This window comes from Arachis ipaensis, chromosome B8, assembly GCF_059453495.1.
Source record: "Arachis ipaensis isolate K30076 ecotype BB chromosome B8, ASM5945349v1, whole genome shotgun sequence".
Classification (NCBI taxonomy): Eukaryota; Viridiplantae; Streptophyta; class Magnoliopsida; order Fabales; family Fabaceae; genus Arachis; species Arachis ipaensis.
Genome location: NC_142443.1, coordinates 84247148 through 84266653, shown reverse-complemented (window position 1 = coordinate 84266653; position 19506 = coordinate 84247148). Strand labels below are relative to the sequence as shown.

The following is a 19506-nucleotide window of genomic DNA, read 5'->3' as shown; positions in this document are numbered from 1 at the left end:
AATAGAGCTCCTCCACCTAATTATTAGGGGTTTAGTTCATCATTGCTCAATCAAAAAAAAAAAAAAAAAGAAAAGAAAGTACAAGAAAGTAAAAGAAAAGTACAAAGAAAATGATTCAAGGTTTTCCAATTAAGGTCCCTGCTTCCCAGCCTTCTTTCCCTCTTCAAAATCTATCCTATTTATACACTTCCTAGATCAATCTTCAAGTCTTTGGATGTGGGCTTTGGCCTATTGTTGAAGCAAGTTTGTAGTGACTTTGTGACGTTGACAAGGACGACGTTAGTTCACTAACGTTCACAAGCTTGCTTGGTTGCCATTTGGAATAAAAGTTGGTGTTGGCGTTGGTGACCAATGTTTGTGCACAAACGGTGGCTAACGTTCCCTTTAAAATCCTTTAGGAACGTTGCCACTGGCGTTTGTTCACCAACGTTGGTGCGCCAACATTCCTCCTTGTGCGTATGCACACTACTCTGTGCGATGCACACAAGGCAATTCTTCCAGCTCCAACTTGAAGATTTATCGAAGACGTTGGTGTGCAACGTTGCTAGCAACGTTGGTGAGCCAACTTTGGCCACCAACGTTACATGTAGAGCTTAGAATGTTGGTGAGCAACATTGGTGAGCCAACTTTGGCCACCAACGTTGCATGTGGAGCTTGGAATGTTGGTGGGCAACATTGGTGAGCTAACTTTGGCCACCAATGTTGCTTGCCTTCCTTGAGTCAACGTTTATGGCAACATTGGTGAGCCAACCTTGGCCACCAACGTTGCTTCCTCTCTTCTTCACAACGTTTGTGGCAACATTGGTGAGCCAACCTTGGCTACCAACATTGCTTCCTCTCTTCTTCACAATGTTTGAGGCAACATTGGTGAGCCAACTTTGGCCACCAACGTTGCTTTCTCTGCTTCTTCTCTGATTCTCCTCACCTATCATCAACCAAACAAAATGCATCAAAGAATTACCATAATCACAAGAAAATGCATCATTCATTAAATAAATTCCAATGCAATTGAACAACAAATTAATCATACTAGCCTCCCAATACTTATAAGCTCATACTAGCTTCTTCTTTAATTACCATGTTTGTTTATGATCATGATACTTAATTACTTTGACTCACAAAAGTTCAAGATGGTAATCATAATGTCACAGCAACATGTTACAATTCAAAATTCAAGCTATGCTTATTCAGAATACATGTGCATATAAAGAAAAGAAGAGACAATCATGCAATTTAAGGTACTGGAAACAAATAAGAGGAAAAGGAAGTTTACCACCTTGTAGTTCATCTTCATTGTTGTTGTCACTTTTCTCCTATTCTTTCCCTTCCCACACCAAACTTAGAATGATTGCTTGTCCTCAAGCAACAAATAAAATAATGGTGGTGAAGTTTATAATGGGTCATGAGTGTCTTACACAATGAAATATGAGTAATGCATGTGCTTAAGCAAGCAAAAGTAAGGATACAATAAAGGCACAAGAAGTAAAAACAGAGACAATGTGATTGCATTAATAAGTGGTGTGCATGGGACCTAGCATGAAAAATAAGTTGTGATGACAAGTCATCTTAGGCTAGTTTCACAAGCCTATTTTATTATTTTTTATTGGTTTTCATGCATTTTTAGGTAACAAATAAGTATTTGAGTGAGAATTTCATGCTTGTCTTGAATCAATCAAACACTGATAATTTTATGCATTTTCATTAGATTTCTTGCAAGATTTGGTTGATAATATGAATGATGCAAGAATTGATGATTATGCCAAGGCTTTGATGTATCTGTTTGGTTGATGACAGGTGAAAAGATAGAGAAAAAAAGAAGCAGAAAGCACAAAATAAGTAAGAATGCCACGCTCAGTAAGCGACGCGCACGCGCATGGGACGCTTATGCGTCAGGGGCAATTTCCAAAGAACCACGCGTACGCGTGCATGATGCGTACGCGTGGAAGTGTTTAGCGCTCGTTTTTAAAAGAGAGCGCTACATTCAGTAAACCAGCGTTTTCGGGCATATTCAAATTTAGAGGCAAAGTTTTGCAATCGACGCGCATGCGTGCTTGACGCACACGCGTCGATGGAGAACCTCGGATGAAGCACGCGCACACATGGCTGGTGCTAAAGCCTGGAATTGAGATTTTGCTACCCACGTGCACGCATGGGGCAGCGTTCGTTAAGCAAACGTAGCGCTCATTAAGAAAACGCTACAAGGGACGCGCACGCGTACATGACGCGTACGCGTCGATGGGCGAAAATGCAAAAGCACGCACCAGCGTGAGGGACTTGTACGCGTGGGTGAATGAACGCTGCGCTCAATTTTCAAACGCTTTGCTCTCCTGGAAGTGCAATTTTTGGCTCAATTAATCTGATTCAAAGCCCATTGAAGCTCCAAAGCAAGCAAAGCCCATTGACATCACTCAAAGGCACAAGACATAGGTAGAATAAGAATTTCATTTACTTGTAATTTGTTTACAATTTCATTTTCATTTTGTAAAGCCCATATAAAGGCATCAGTTGCATTTCAAAAGGACGGACGAACAGTAGGTTGCAATAGTAGTAGGAAGCAGTATGAGTAGGAGTATGGGTAGAATAGAAGGCTCTCTTTCATACACTTTTATTTTTCTGCACTTCAGTATTGAATTTAGTTTTATTTCAATGAAAATTCTCAATTTTTGCAATTCTCTTATGCAATTTTACTTTCTGCAACTTTACATTTGAGTTTGCTGTGATTTGAATTTACTTTTCATGCAATTTAATTCTTCTGTGATTGTTCTGAGATCTGATTTACTGCTTTCATTAAATTTTCTAGCACCCAATCCCCTTTACATTTGCTACAATTTATGTTTCTTGCTCTTTAGGATTAAGCTAATTTACTTTCTGCAATTTACAATTCTTGCAATTCACTTTCTGTTGCTCCAATTTCACCCAATTCACCACGGTTAGCTTAACTAAACTAATCACCTCCCTAAAATTTCTTGATCCATCAATCCCTGTAGGATCGACCTCACTCTTGTGAGTTATTTCTACTTGATGCGACCTGGTACACTTGCCGGTGAGTTTATATGGAATCGCTTTTCCCTCATCAAGTGGCAACACCAAGCTTAGTGTGACACTTTCATTTTAGAATGATGCAAGTACCAAGTGAAGATTGAAAGTCAAATTGTTGCGTGGCAATACCAAACTTAGAATGCAATCATATGCCAAATTATTGAAAGTAAAGTAAGCAAAGAAAGGAAATGTTACCTTTGGTTGGGTTGCCTCCCAACAAGCGCTCTTTTAATGTCATTAGCTTGACATGTTGTTATCAACTTTCTTCCTTTTCTTCCAATCGATCAAGAGAAATGACTTCAGAGAAGCAGAGGGGAAGTTTGATATCCCCTGTTTTGGCCTCTTCCCAACAAGCTTTCTTTTGTTATTTGCTTGATTTGCTTTGCTTGTTGGGGTAGGGTTGGATTATTTGCAGTTGTCCTTTTTTCCTTTATGGATATTGTCCTCCATTCCTCGGTCACCATCCTCTTTTTAGTGCTTTTGTTGATTGTCTTCACTTCTTTGTTTTTAAAACTTGGGTGTCGTGTGATGGTTGGAGTGTTTCCTTTGTCAAGAACTTCCTAGGGTAATGCTTTAATGAAGTCATGATGCACCACTATTTCGTGGTATATTTTGTGCATAATTAAGAGGATTTTATCAACATTCTATCACACTTATCCATATAAAATACATGGTTTTGTGTTTCCTTCCTAGTTTTGCTTGATGGTTGAAAACATGCGTTTTAGACCCTAAATAGGCTATATTTTGATCTCTCTCTATTACCATTTGATGCCGTGATCTATTTATTGAGTGGTTTTAGAACTTATAGGGGCAGGAATAGTCTAGAAGAGGGAAAGGAAGCATGCATAAGTCGAAGGAGCATGAAAAATGGAGTTTTGGAGCAGTGGTACCGACGCGCACGCGTGGGAGCTGGATCTTGGATTGGCGCGCAAAAAGGGACGCTTATGCGTGGCTGACCAGAATTTTCATCGATGCGTATGCACGCTTGACGCGTATGCGTGGATCGCAAAAACCCATCGACGCGTATGCGTGACGTGCGCACGTGACCTCTTTGATGAAAACGTGCCTGGCGATTTCAGCGGAGCTTCAGGCCCAGTTTTGATCAGAATTCTGGTGGGAAAGACATAAAGGACCAAGGATTGAAGGGGATTTCACTCTTTTTACACATTTAGATATTTTGGTAGTTACTTTTAGAAGTTACATTTTTAGAGAGAGAAACTCCAACTTCTCTCTAGGTTTTGGCTTTCTCAATTCCAATTGCACTTGGATCCCTTGGTTAGATCTGAATTCAATTTCAATTTTAGATTGTTCTAATTGTAGATCTTTCTCTTCTACTCTCAATTTAGTGTTTTTGTTATGGATTTGGATCTTGTTACTTTGATTTCTATTAATGCATTGAGAAATTTCATGTTCATTATTGTTAATTATTTGATTGTTGTTAATTGTTTGTAATAGATAGCTTTAATTCACATTCTCCTCTCAATTTCATGATGTCTTCTGTTATTGCTCACCAATTGCTTGAGAAAATGTCAACTATAGCTATGGAGTAGTTCTTCACTCTTGGCTTAGGAGTTGGGTAATTGGAGACACTTGAATTATCAAGGTCTTTTGTTGATTGACAATTGGAAATTGCTAATTGATTTGAATGATACTAACTCTAGTCCTTTCTTAGGATTTGACTAGGACTTGTGGACTCAAATTGATTATCTCTACTTGACTTTCCATCATAGTTAGAGGTTAACTAAGTGGAGCAATAACCAATTGATATCACAATTAATGGAGATAATAATGATAGGACTTCCAATTCTCAACCCTAGCCAAGGCTTTTATATTGATTGATTTTTCACTCTTGCTTGATTTAAAATTCTCGTGTCCCTTAGTTTCATTGTTATTTGTTCATTATTTTTATGCAAGCTTGTTTACATTTCTTGTATTCAACCTCAAACACCAAGAGACTCCTAGCCAATAATGTGCACCTTAGGGAAACTCCTAGGGAGAACGACTTGAGACTAATACTCTCGGTTATTGATTTGAATTGTGGACACACATTTACTTTGTTTGATGCGTTACAGCTTGTTGGTTTAGACTATACTCACGACGAACTTATTTGGTAAAATTCTATACCGACAAAATATAGCTCATCAAAATGGCGCCGTTGCCGGGGAGTTGCAAATGTGTGCCATATTGTTGGTTAGTGTAAATATGTGGATATGTGAATACTTGCATTCTTTCTTGATTGTTGCTAGTTGATTGTTAGTTAGGATTCATTTTTGTTTAGTGCATTTTCTTGTCATGAGCTCTATGCCCCTTTCAGTGAATGACACGATCACTGCTGGATCCAAGCTTAGCCACTTTTGATCCCGAAATTGAGAGAACTTTATTTCATCTTAGGCAAGCTTGGAGACGGTTAGCCTTTGGAGGTTATGAAAGGGTTCCTACCAATTCACCAACATTATCCGAGGTTGAATCGGAAACGTCATTTGAGGAGGAAACCATTTATTCTTCCATCGATACTACTAATTCTTCTTCTATCGATCTAGGTAACGAAATGATGGCCGCTCCAAGGAGAGTCACTCATAAGGAAGCCAGTGCTCTGGACTTTGTTCTTCAACCGCTTCAAATGTGTCATCCGGAGTGAAATGCTAATTTTGAACTCAAGACCGCTTTGATTCATCTTCTACCCATGTTTTATGGACTCTCCGCCCAAGATCCTATTAGACACCTTAGAGACTTTCAAGGTGTGTGTTCAATAACAAGGCGGGAGGGTTCCGTTGAGGTTGCTATTTGGTTGTTTGCCTTCCCATTCTCACTTGAGGGAAGAGCCAAAGAGTGGTTTTACACTTTGCCCGATGAGATTGTTGGTGATTGGAATTTTCTTAGAAGGGAGTTCTTAGATAAATTCTTTCCTCCGGAAGTGACCGATCGATTGAGGAAAGAAATTTCATGCATTGTCCAAGGTGAAATGGAAACTCTATACGAGTATTGGGAATGGTTTCGGAGGCTTCTTGACTCATGCCCCCACTATATGATCGACACTCTAGTGTTGATTAGCTATTTTTCCCAAGGAATGAAACCACAAGATAAGATCCTCTGAGATGCCTCAAGCAATGGTTCCTTGACAAAGTATAGAACGGCGGAGGAGGCATGGCAACTGATCACCGATTTGGCCAAGTCCACCCAACACGCTAGATAAAGAAACAACCATCCAAGAGCTATAAATGTAGTTTCTACTAGTGGTGAGACCGCCGTCCTTACCAAAACCTTGGGGAAAATGACAAACATTCTAAAGCAACTCCAACTTAATCAACAACAACCTCCACCTCCTCAACAACAACAAAGTCAACAATTGGTCGCCAAAAGGTGTGCGGAATTTTCTCTTATTATACCCACTACACCGATGAATGCTTAAACTTCCAAAAAGATAATACCTTGGCAGCTACTAATGCCTACTACAATCGCCCAAACCAAGGGTATCACAAATAAGGAGGCAACTATAGTCAAGGGGGTAATTTTAATCAAGGGTGACAAGGTAGCTCCAACCAAGGATGGAGGGACAACTCCAACCAAGGATGGAGGGACAACTCCAACCAAGGATGGAGGGACAACTATAATCAAGGAGGAAGGGACAACAATAATCAAGGAGGAAGGGACAATGGAGGGAACCAAAGATGGAACAACAATAATCAACAAAATTGATACCAACAAAACCCTCCATATCAAAACCAAAACCAAGGAAAACCATACCAAACGTACCAAGCACCCCATCAAAGGCAAGCACCTCCACCTGACCAACCACAAGCCCCCCAAATCACTTATCATTCTCCTTCTTCCAACCAAGATGAGACACTCCGCTCCATCCTCCAAGGAAAAAAGGAGCTTCAAATAACGCTTGCCTCAAGCCTTACCGGTCTTACTTCTATGCTTCAAGCCCTTATTTCCCGAATAGAACCCCCCTCAAGCTCAACCCCTACCTCTAATGTTCAATCCTCAAGCTCAAGTGCCTTACCCTCTCAACCTTTACCCAACCCCAAGGGTGGTATCAATGCCATCACCTTGAGGTCCGGCACTAAATTGCAAGAGAGGAGTCATAAAGAGCCAAGTCCAATAGAGGTCACTCAAGATGAGGATGTGATTGAGATAGAAGAGGTCGAAGAGGAGGATGAATCCCAAGAGGTAGTTGAAGAAGTGATTCTCAACCAAGGGGCGGAATACCTAAAGATGGGGATGTCTTGCAAGATGCTACTCCAATCTCATTTCTCACATTGGCAAGGAAGACCAAGAAGCGAGTTGAGTTGGATCCCAAAATGGTGGAGAAGTTCAAGAAAGTTGAGGTAACCATTCCTCTCTTTGATGCTATCCGCCAAGTACCTAAATGTTCCAAGTTTCTAAAAGACCTATGCATGAACAAGGAGAAGCTTAATGATTTAGAAACTATTCCATTGGGAAGCTCAATCTCTGCTTTAATGGATGATGTACCGAAGAAGTGTGGTGACCCCGGCCCTTGCCTTGTAACTTGCACCATAGATGGGGTCGAATTTGTTGATTGTATGTGCGATCTTGGTGCTTGTGTGAGTATTATGCCCTTGTCCGTCTATGAGGTCTTAAAGCTTCCACCATTGAAACGGTCGGCCGCCCGGTTTGTTTTGGCGGACAAAAGCATAATTTCCATGGTTGGTATAGCAGAGGATGTTCTAGTGAGTATAAAGGGGTTGGTCTTCCCAATTGATTTCCATATTCTCAAGATGCCTCCTAGTGACGCCAGTAGGTCATCATCTATTTTGCTTGGGAGGCCATTCTTGAAGACCTCCCGGTTCAAATTGAATGCGTTTTCGGGCACCTACTCGTTTAAGATCGATGGAAGAGAAGTGAGCTTTAATCTTGATGAAGCCATGAGACATCCACCGGAGGATCACTCTATCTTCTGGTGTGATTTGATTGATAATGTTGTAGCCGAGGTTCACCAAGATGATGTTGATGAAAAGAGTATGATTCAAGACCCAAGTGTGGGGAGTTCCCATGTATGTGAAGAAGATGCCTTATCACCTCCGATGATACCGAAAGACAAAGTGCCAAGTCATGAACAAAATGTGGATTTAAAGGCACTCCTAACCCCACCTAAAATATGCCTTTCTTGAGGAGAACCAAAAGTTTCCGGTAATAATTGCAAGGGAGCTACCTCCCACCAAGAAGAGAAGTTGCTTAATGTCTTGAGGAGGAACAAGAAGGCCATTGGGTGGAGCTTGGCGGACTTAGTTGGCATTAGCCTCCAAGTATGCGAACACCAAATTTTCTTAGAAGAATGAGCCAAACCCGTTAGACAACCTCAAAGGCGTCTAAATCCTACCATTCTAGAGGTGTGAAGAAGGAGGTCACCCGGTTATTAGAAGCAGACATTATCTATCCGATTTTGGATAGTGAGTGGGTGAGCCTCGTCCAAGTGGTTCCAAAGAAATCCGGTGTAACTACAATCAAGAATGAACATGGGGAGCTTATAGCCACAAGAGTCCAAAACTCATGGAGGGTATGTATTGACTATCGGCGCTTAAACTTGGCCACTAGGAAGGATCACTTTCTGTTGCCCTTCATCGATGAAATGCTTGATCGCCTATGCGGTAAATCTCATTACTGTTTCTTAGATGGCTATTCTGGTTATTTTCAAATACACATTGCTCCAGAAGACCAAGAAAAAACCACCTTCACATGCCCTTTCGGAACGTATGCATATAAAAAAATGCCGTTTGGCTTGTGCAACGCACCAGCAACGTTCCAAAGGCGTATGATGAGTATATTTGCAGATCTTTTGGAGCATTGCATGGAAGTGTTTGTGGACGATTTTTCTGTTTATGGGGACTCTTTTGAGCACACAAATGGCGATCCTACTCCTATTAATGATACATTTTCTCTTGAGGGCTTGCTACCAATGTCCAAAGTGATCCCTTGGTATGCACCTATTGCCAATTACTTGGTTTCTCGCACCTTTCCTCCCGATTTCTCTCAACATCAAAAGGATAAGCTTAAAAGCGAATCCAAATATTATGTATGGGATGACCCATACTTATGGAGATGTGGTGCCGATCAAGTAATTAGTAGGTGCATACCATAATCCGAGCATCAAGTTATTTTGGAGGCTTGCCACTCTTCCGAGAGTGGTGGCCACTTTGGTCCTCAAAGGATGGCTCGGAAGGTCTTGGATTGTGGCTTTTGGTGGCCTACACTTTTCAAAGATGCATCTCTCTTTTGTAGCTCTTGTCCACAATGCCTTAGGTTTGGAAATATCTCTAAGAAGAATGAGATTCCCCAACAAACAATGTTTTGCAAAATTTTTGATGTTTGGGATATTGACTTTATGGGGCCTTTTCCAAATTCTAATGGTTTCATGTATATTATTCTAGTTGTTGACTATGTTTCCAAGTGGGTGGAGGCAATCCCCACTAGAACCGATGATGCTAATGTAGTTCTTTCTGTTGTTCGGAATAACATTATTTGCCGCTTTGGATTAACACGAGCAATCGTGAGTGATCAAGGCTCACACTTTTGTAACAAAATGATGGAATGTTTAATGAAGAAGTATGGGATCATCGATAAAGTGGCCACGGCATACCACCCCCAAACAAATGGCCAAGCCGAGGTTTCCAATTAGGAAATCAAGCGCATATTGGAAAAGGTTGTGAAGCCTCATAGGAAAGATTGGAGTTCTAAGCTCAGCGATGCGCTTTGGGCTTACCGAACGGCATATAAAATGCTAATTGGTTTGAGCCCATTCCGATTGGTCTATGGGAAGGCTTGTGATGAGTGGATAATTTATACGCTTTTTGGCATTGTTTTTAGTATGTTTTTAGTAGGATCTAGTTACTTTTAGGGATGTTTTCATTAGTTTTTATGTTAAATTCACATTTCTGGACTTTACTATGAGTTTGTGTGTTTTTCTGTGATTTCAGGTATTTTCTGGCTGAAATTGAGGGACTTGAGCAGAAATCAGATTCAGAGGTTGAAAAAGGACTGCTGATGCTGTTGGATTCTGACCTCCCTGCACTCAAAGTGGATTTTCTGGAGCTACAGAACTCGAAATGGCACGCTTCCAATTGAGTTGGAAAGTAGACATCCAGGGCTTTCCAGCAATATATAATAGTTCATACTTTGGCCAAGAATTGACGATGTAAACTGGCGTTCAACGCTAGCTTTCTACCCAAATCTGGCGTCCAGCGCCAGATTAGGATCCAAAACCAGAGTTGAACGCCCAAACTGGCACAAAAACTGGCGTTCAACTCCACAAATGGCCTCTGCACGTGCAACACTTAAGCTCAGCCCAAACACACACCAAGTGTGCCCCGGAAGTGGATTTATACATCAAATACTTACTCATGTAAACCCTAGTAGCTAGTTTATTATAAATAGGACCTCTTACTATTGTATTAGGCATCCTGGATTGTATTTTGATCCTGTGATCACGTTTTGGGGGCTGGCCATCTCGGCCATGCCTGGACCTTCACTTATGTATTTTCATACGGTAGAGTTTCTACACTCCATAGATTAAGGTGTGGAGCTCTGCTGTTCCTCAAAGATTAATGCAAAGTACTACTGTTTTCTATTCAATTCATCTTATTTCTCTTCTAAGATATCCATTCGCACCCAAGAACGTGATGAAGGTGATGATTATGTGTGACGCTCATCATCCTTCTCCCTTATGAACGCGTGCCTGACAAACACTTCTGTTCTACATGAATTAAGCTAGAATGAGTATCTCTTAGATCTCCTAACCAGAATCTTCGTGGCGTAAGCTAGAATGATGGCGGCATTCAAGAGAATCCGGAAGGTCTAAACCTTGTCTGTGGTATTCTGAGTAGGATTCAATGATTGAATGACTGTGACGAGCTTCAAACTCGCGATTGTTGGGCGTTAGTGACAGACGCAAAAGGAGGGTGAATCCTATTCCAGCATGATCGAGAACCGACAGATGAATAGCCGTGCCGTGACAGGGTGCGTGAGCATATTATTCACTGAGAGGAGGGGATGTAGCCACTGACAACGGTGATGCCCTTGCATAAAGCCAGCCATGGAAAGGAGTAAGACTGATTGGATGAAGATAGCAGGAAAGCATAGGTTCAGAGGAACGAAAGTATCTCCATTCGCTTATCTGAAATTCCTACCAATGATTTACATAAGTATCTCTATCCCTATTTTATTATATAATATTCGAAAACACCATTATCACTTTATATCTGCCTGACTGAGATTTACAAGGTGACCATAGCTTGCTTCATACCAACAATCTCCGTGGGATTCGACCCTTACTCACGTAAGGTATTACTTGGACGACCCAGTGCACTTGCTGGTTAGTTGTATCGAAGTTGTGACAATTATGAATTAAGATCAGAGCACCAAGCTTTGGAGCCATTACCAGGATTTGTTCGAGCCTGGAGATCACAATTTCGTGCACCAAGTTTTTGGCGCCGTTGCCGGGGATTGTTTGAGTTCTCGGCAAGCTTTTGGTCCGGTAACATCAGTGCCAGATTCCCTTTTGATCCGGCAACAGCACCAAGTTTTTGGCGCCGTTGCCGGGGATTGTTTGAGTTTGGACAACTGACGGTTCATCTTGTTGCTCAGATTAGGTAATTTTCTTTTTGTTTTCTTTTCTTTTTCAAAAATAATTTCAAAACATCTCTCATCTGTTTTCGAAAAAAAAATAAATAAAAATGTTTTCAAAGATAAATTATTCTATGGCTTCAGAATTTTTAAGAATGAATTCTAGTGTTTCATGAAGCATGTTGAAGCCTGGCTGGCTGTAAAGCCATGTCTAAATTCATTTGGATTGAGGCTTGCAATTTGTTATCAAGAGCAATTTAGTTGTTGCTCATCCACCTGCTGCTGATCCATGATCACCTGCTGAAGCTTGGCTGGCCATTGGCCTTGTCTAGTGTTTTGGACTGAAGCTTTCTTTGAAAGCTTGGCTGGCTAGTGAGCCATGTCTAATTCCTGGACTGAAGCTTTAGACTAAGAATGCAAGATTCCTGGAATTCATATTAAAAATTTTGGAATCCTTATTTTTCTTTTTCATATAATTTTCAAAAAAATCCAAAAAAAATTAGAAAATCATAAAAATCAAAAATATTTTCTGTTTCTTGTTTGAGTCTTGAGTCACATTATAAGTTTGGTGTCACTTGCATTTGCATCTTGCATTTTTCGAAAATATCATGCATTCATGGTGTTCTTCATGATCTTCAAGTTGTTCTTGGTAAGTCTTCTTGTTTGATCTTGATGAATTTTTGTTTTGTGTCTTTTCATGTTTATCATATGCATTCTTGAATTCTTAGTGCGTAAGCATTAAAGAATTCTAAGTTTGGTGTCTTGCATGTTTTCTTTGCATTAAAAATTTTTCAAAAATATGTTCTTGATGTTCATCATGACATTCAAAGTGTTCTTGGTGTTCATCTTGACATTCATAGCATTCTTGCATGCATTCATTGTTTTGATCTAAAAATTTCATGCATTGCATATTTTTCATGTTTTCATAAAAATTCAAAAAAATCAAAAAAATATCTTTCCCTTTTTCTCTCATCAAATTCGAAAATTTGAGTTGACTTTTTCAAAAAATTTTAAAATCAAGTTGTTTCTCATGAGTCAAATCAAATTTTCAATTTGAAAATCTTATCTTTTTCAAAATCTTTTTCAAAATTCAAATCTTTTTCAAAATTCATGGTTATTTTCGAAAATTCCAAAAAAATAATTTTCAAAAACCTTTTTCTTATTTTATATCATAATTTTCGAAAATAACATAATCAATTAATGTTTTGATTCAAAAATTTGAAGTTTGTTACTTGCTTGTTAAGAAAGATTCAAACTTTAAGTTCTAGAATCATATCTTGTGATTTCTTGTGAATCAAGTCATTAATTGTGATTTTAAAAATCAAATCTTTTTCAAAAACTAATTTCAATCATATCTTTTCAAAAATATCTTCTTATCTTATCTTTTTCAAAAATATATTTTCAAAATATCTTTTCTAACTTCCTAACTTCTTATCCTTTCAAAATTTGTTTCAACTAACTAACTAACTTTTTGTTTGTTTCTTATCTTTTTCAAAACCACCTAACTAACTCTCTCTCTCTCATTTTCGAAAATATCTCTCCCCTTTTTCAAAATTTCTTTTTAATTTATTAATTATTTTAATTTTTAAAACTTAATTTTCGAAAATTACTAACAATTTTTCAAAAACCATTTTCAAAAATCACTAACTCCTTTTCAAAAATAATTTTCGAAAATTCCTCTCTCTCTCATCCTATTCTATTTATTCATTCATATCCTAACATCTCATTTCACATCTCTTCCATCCTCACAGTTGTGTTTCTTCCTTTATATTACATTCTTTGTCTCCCCCTCTTCTTCCACTCACACAGGGATCCCTATACTGTGGTATAAAGGATCTCCATTATTATTATTATTTTTCTGTGCCTTCTTCTTTGTCATATGAGCAGGAGCAAGGATAAGAACATTCTTGTGGAAGCAGATCCGGAACCTGAAAGGACTCTGAAGAGAAAATTAAGAGAAGCTAAAATACAACAATCCAGAGATAACCTTTCAGAAATTTTTGAACAGGCAGAGGAGATGGCAGCCGAAAATAATAATAATGAAAGGAGGATGCTTGGTGACTTTACTGCACCTAATTCCAATTTACATGGAAGAAGCATCTCCATTCCTGCCATTGGAGCAAACAACTTTGAGCTGAAACCTCAATTAGTTTCTCTGATGCAGCAGAACTGCAAGTTTCATGGACTTCCATCTGAAGATCCTTTTCAGTTCTTAACTGAATTCTTGCAGATATGTGATACTGTTAAGACTAATGGAATAGATCCTGAAGTCTACAGGCTCATGCTTTTCCCTTTTGCTGTAAGAGACAGAGCTAGATTATGGTTGGATTCTCAACCCAAAGACAGCCTGAACTCTTGGGATAAGCTGGTCACGGCTTTCTTAGCCAAGTACTTTCCTCCTCAAAAGCTGAGCAAGCTTAGAGCTGATGTTCAAACCTTCAGACAGAAAGAAGGTGAATCCCTCTATGAAGCTTGGGAAAGATACAAACAGTTGACCAAAAAGTGTCCTTCTGACATGCTTTCAGAATGGACCATCCTGGATATATTCTATGATGGTTTATCTGAGCTATCAAAGATGTCACTGGACACTTCTGCAGGTGGATCCATTCACCTAAAGAAAACGCCTGCAGAAGCTCAAGAACTCATTGACATGGTTGCTAATAACCAGTTCATGTACACTTCTGAAAGGAATCCTGTGAGTAATGGGACGCCTATGAAGAAGGGAGTTCTTGAAGTTGATACTCTGAATGCCATATTGGCTCAGAATAAAATATTGACTCAGCAAGTCAATATGATCTCTCAGAGTCTGCATGAAATGCAAGCTGCATCCAACAGTACTCAAGAGGCATCTTCTGAAGAAGAAGCCTATGATCCTGAGAACCCTGCAATAGCAGAGGTAAATTACTTAGGTGAACCTTATGGAAACACCTATAACTCAACATGGAGAAATCATCCAAATTTCTCATGGAAGGATCAGAAGCCCCAACAAGGCTTTAATAATGGTGGAAGAAACAGGTTTAGCAATAGCAAGCCTTTTCCATCATCCACTCAGCAACAGACAGAGAACTCTGAACAAAATGCTTCTAATTTAGCAAATCTAGTCTCTGATCTATCTAAGGCCACTGTAAGTTTCATGAATGAAACAAGGTCTTCCATTAGAAATTTGGAAGCACAAGTGGGCCAGCTGAGTAAAAGGATCACTGAAATCCCTCCTAGTACTCTCCCAAGCAATACAGAAGAGAACCCAAAAGGAGAGTGCAAGGCCATTGACATAAGCGCCATGGCCGAACCTACAAAGGGAGTGGAGGACGTGAATCCCAAGGAGGAAGACCTCCTGGGACGTCCAGTGATCAATAAGGAGCTTCCCTCTGAGGAACCAAAGGACTCTGAGGCTCATCTAGAGACCATAGAGATTCCATTGAACCTCCTTATGCCCTTCATGAGCTCTGATGAGTATTCCTCTTCTGAAGAGAATGAGGATGTTACTGAAGAGCAAACTGCCAAGTTTCTTGGTGCAATCATGAAGCTGAATGCCAAATTATTTGGCATTGATACTTGGGAAGTTGAACCTCCCTTGTTCATCAATGAACTAAGTGATATGGATCAACTGACATTGCCTCAGAAGAGACAGGATCCTGGAAAGTTCATAATACCTTGTACCATAGGCACCATGATCTTTAAGGCTCTGTGTGACCTTGGTTCAGGAATAAACCTCATGCCCCTCTCTGTAATAGAGAAACTGGGAATCTATGGAGTGCAAGCTGCTAAAATCTCATTAGAGATGGCAGACAGCTCTAGAAAACAGGCTTATGGACAAGTAGAAGATGTATTAGTAAAGGTTGAGGGCCTTTACATACCTACTGATTTCATAGTCCTGGATACTGGAAAGGAAGAGGATGAATCCATCAACCTAGGAAGACCTTTCCTGGCCACAGCAAGAGCTGTGATTGATGTGACAGAGGTGAAATAGTCCTTCACTGGAATGAGGACTCCCTTGTGTTTAAAACTCAAGGATCTCCCTCTGCAACCATGGAGAGGAAGCATGAAAAGCTTCTCTCCAAGCAGAGTCAACCAGACCCCCCACAGTCAAACTCTAAGTTTGGTGTTGGGAGGCCACAACCAAACTCTAAGTTTGGTGTTGAACTCCCATATCCAAACTCTAAGTTTGGTGTTAGAGAGTTTCAACAAAGCTCTGCACATCTGTGAGGCTCCATGAGAGCCCACTGTCAAGCTATTGACATTAAAGAAGCGCTTGTTGGGAGGCAACCCAATGTTTATCTAATTCTTATTTTTATTGTTTTTCATGTTTTCTTAGGGTCATGATCATGTGGAGTCACAAAATAAATATAAAAATTGAAAACGGAATCAAAAACAGCAGAAGAAAAATCACACCCTGGAGGAGCATCTGTCTGGCGTTCAGCGCCAGAACAGAGCATGGTTCTGGCGCTGAACGCCCAAAATGGGCAGCTTCTGGGCGTTGAATGCCAGAACAGGCATGGTTCTGGCGTTCAACGCCAGAAATGGCATACAGATGGGCGTTGAACGCCCAAAATGGCCACCAACCTGGCGCTGAACGCCCAGAGTTGGATACAAAGGCATTTTTACATGCCTAATGGGTGCAGGGATGTAAATCCTTGAACACCCCAGGATCTGTGGACCCCACAGGATCCATTCAGGATCTGTGGACCCCACAGGATCCACTCAGGATCTGTGGACCCCACAGGATCCACTCAGGATCTGTGGACCCCACAGGATCCACTCAGGTTCTGTGGACCCCACAGGATCCCCACCTACCTCCACTCACTCTCTTCTCTCTTCTCAATCATCCTCTCTTCCCAATAAAAACTCTTCCCCAAAACCCATCACCTATCACCTCTATCCCTCTTCCCTATTGAACCTTCACCACTCACATCCACCCACTCTTCCCAATAAACCTACCTCATAAAATCCACCTACCTTCAAAATTCAAAACCAATTTCCCACCCAAACCCACCCATATGGCCGAACCTTAACCCCCCCTCCCTTCCCTATATAAAGACCTCCATTCTTCATCAAATTCACACAACACACCCCTCTACACTCTCCTTAGCCGAAACCACATCTCCCTCTCCCTCTCCATATTTCTTCTTCTTCTTCTTCTATTTTTTTTGTTTATTGTTCGAGGGCGAGCAATATTCTAAGTTTGGTGTGGTAAAAGCATAGCTTTTTTGTTTTTCCATTACCATTGATGGCATCTAAGACCGGAGAATCCTCTAGAAGAGGGAAAGGGAAGACAAAAGCTTCCACATCCGAGTCATGGGAGATGGAAAGGTTCATCTCCAAAGCCCATCAAGACCACTTCTATGATGTTGTGGCCAAGAAAAAGGTGATCCCTGAGGTCCCTTTTAAACTCAAAAGAAATGAGTATCTGGAGATCCGACATGAAATTCAAAGAAGAGGTTGGGAAGTTCTAACAAATCCCATCCAACAAGTCGGCATCCTAATGGTTCAAGAGTTCTATGCCAATGCATGGATCACCAAGAACCATGATCAAAGTAAGAACCCGGATCCAAAGAACTATGTTACAATGGTTCGGGGGAAATACTTAGATTTTAGTCCGGAGAATGTGAGGTTGGCGTTCAACTTGCCATACATGGAAGAGAACGCACGCCCCTACACAAGGAGAGTCAACTTTGATCAAAGGTTGGACCAAGTCCTTATGGACATATGTGTAGAAGGAGCTCAATGGAAGATTGACTCCAAAGGCAAGCCGGTTCAACTAAGAAGATTGGACCTCAAGCCTATAGCTAGAGGATGGTTGGAGTTTATTCAATGCTCAATCATTCCCACTAGCAACCGGTCTGAAGTTACTATAGACCGGGCCATCATGATCCATAGCATCATGATTGGAGAAGAGGTGGAAGTTCATGAGATTATACCTCAAGAACTCTATAAGGTGGCTGACAAGTCCTCCACTATGGCAAGGTTAGCCTTCCCTCACCTCATTTGCCACCTATGCAATTCAGCTGGGATTGACATAGAGGGAGATATCCTCATTAAAGAGGACAAGCCCATCACTAAGAAAAAGATGGAGCAAACAAGAGAGCCCACTCATGGAGCTCAAGAGGCGTATGAAGCTCATCACCATGAGATTCCGGAAATGCCTCAAATGCACTTTCCTCCACAAAATTATTGGGAGCACATCAACACCTCCCTAGAAGAATTGAGTTCCAATATGGGACAACTAAGGGTGGAACATCAAGAGCACTCCATCATGCTCCATGAAATAAGAGAAGATCAAAGAGCAATGAGGGAGGAGCAACAAAGACAAGGAGGAGACATAGAAGAGCTCAAGGACATCATTGGTTCCTCAAGAAGGAAACGCCACCATCACTAAGGTGGATTCATTCCTTGTTCTTGCCTTCTCTGTTTTTCGTTTTCTATGTTATGTGCTTATCTATGTTTGTGCCTTCATTACATGATCATTAGTAGTAGTGACTATGTCTTAAAGTTATAAATGTCCTATGAATCCATCACCTCTCTTAAATGAAAAAATGTTTTAATTCAAAAGAACAAGAAGTACATGAGTTTCGAATTTATCCTTGAACTTAGTTTAATTATATTGATGTGGTGACAATGCTTCTTGTTTTCTGAATGTATGCTTGAACAGTGCATATGCCTTTTGAAGTTGTTGTTTAAAAATGTTAAATATGTTGGCTCTTGAAAGAATGATGACTAGGAGACATGTTATTTGATAATCTGAAAAATCATAAAAATGATTCTTGAAGCAAGAAAAAGCAGCAAAGAACAAAGCTTGCAGAGAAAAAAAAAAGGGGCGAAAAAAAAAATAGAAGAAAAAAAAAATAATAATATAGAAAGAAAAAGAAAAAGCAAGCAGAAAAAGCCAATAACCCTTAAAACCAAAAGGCAAGGGCAAATAAAAAGGATCCCAAGGCTTTGAGCATCAGTGGATAGGAGGGCCTAAAGGAATAAAATCCTGGTCTAAGCGGCTAAACCAAGCTGTCCCTAACCATGTGCTTGTGGCGTGTAGGTGTCAAGTGAAAACTTGAGACTGAGCGGTTAAACTCAAGGTCCAAAGCAAAAAAAAGAGTGTGCTTAAGAACCCTGGACACCTCTAATTGGGGACTTTAGCAAAGCTGAGTCACAATCTGAAAAGGTTCACCCAATTATGTGTCTGTGGCATTTATGTATCCGGTGGTAATACTGGAAAACAAAGTGCTTAGGGCCACGGCCAAGACTCATAAAGAAGCTGTGTTCAAGAATCATCATACTGAACTAGGAGAGTCAATAACACTATTCGAAATCTGAAGTTCCTATAGATGCCAATCATTCTAAACTTCAATGGATAAAGTGAGATGCCAAAACTATTCAAGAGGCAAAAAGCTATAAGTCCCGCTCATATGATTGAAACTATGTTTCATTGATAGTTTGGAATTTATAGTTTATTCTCTTCTTTTTATCCTATTTGATTTTTAGTTTCTTGGGGACAAGCAACAATTTAAGTTTGGTGTTGTGATGAGCGGATAATTTATACGCTTTTTGGCATTGTTTTTAGTATGTTTTTAGTTGGATCTAGTTACTTTTAGGGATGTTTTCATTAGCTTTTATGTTAAATTCACATTTCTGGACTTTACTACGAGTTTGTGTGTTTTTCTGTGATTTCAGGTATTTTCTGGCTGAAATTGAGGGACTTGAGCAGAAATCAGATTCAGAGGTTGAAAAAGGACTGCTGATGCTGTTGGATTCTGACCTCCCTGCACTCAAAGTGGATTTTCTGGAGCTACAGAACTCGAAATGGCGCGCTTCCAATTGCGTTGGAAAGTAGACATCCAGGGCTTTCCAGAAATATATAATAGTCCATACTTTGGCCAAGAATTGACGACG

At 40.1% G+C, this 19506-nt stretch overlaps 1 protein-coding gene and 1 non-coding gene across 2 annotated transcripts; one reads left to right on the top strand and one right to left on the bottom strand.

Moving 5' to 3' along the window:
- Positions 1-7343: 7343 nt before the first annotated feature.
- On the top strand, positions 7344-9679 carry LOC148548656 (uncharacterized). Its single transcript, XM_088495647.1, has 3 exons — positions 7344-8138; positions 8357-9076; positions 9452-9679. Exons 1-3 carry the CDS (start codon positions 7344-7346, stop codon positions 9677-9679), a joined length of 1743 nt encoding a protein of 580 aa, XP_088351773.1.
- Positions 9680-14035: 4356 nt separating this feature from the next.
- LOC148548655 (small nucleolar RNA R71) lies at positions 14036-14143 on the bottom strand. The gene has a single exon (XR_015897456.1). It is a non-coding gene; the product is annotated as a small nucleolar RNA R71 (small nucleolar RNA).
- Positions 14144-19506: the final 5363 nt, after the last annotated feature.

Coding starts and splice junctions, on each gene's coding strand:
- LOC148548656 (XM_088495647.1), top strand. CDS start 7,344: ATGGTGGAGAAGTTCAAGAAAGTTGAGGTAACCATTCCTCTCTTTGAT. Junction 8,139..8,356: donor AACAAAATGTGGATTTAAAG/GCACTCCTAACC, acceptor CAAACCCGTTAG/ACAACCTCAAAGGCGTCTAA. Junction 9,077..9,451: donor AAAGCGAATCCAAATATTAT/GTATGGGATGAC, acceptor TATGTTTCCAAG/TGGGTGGAGGCAATCCCCAC.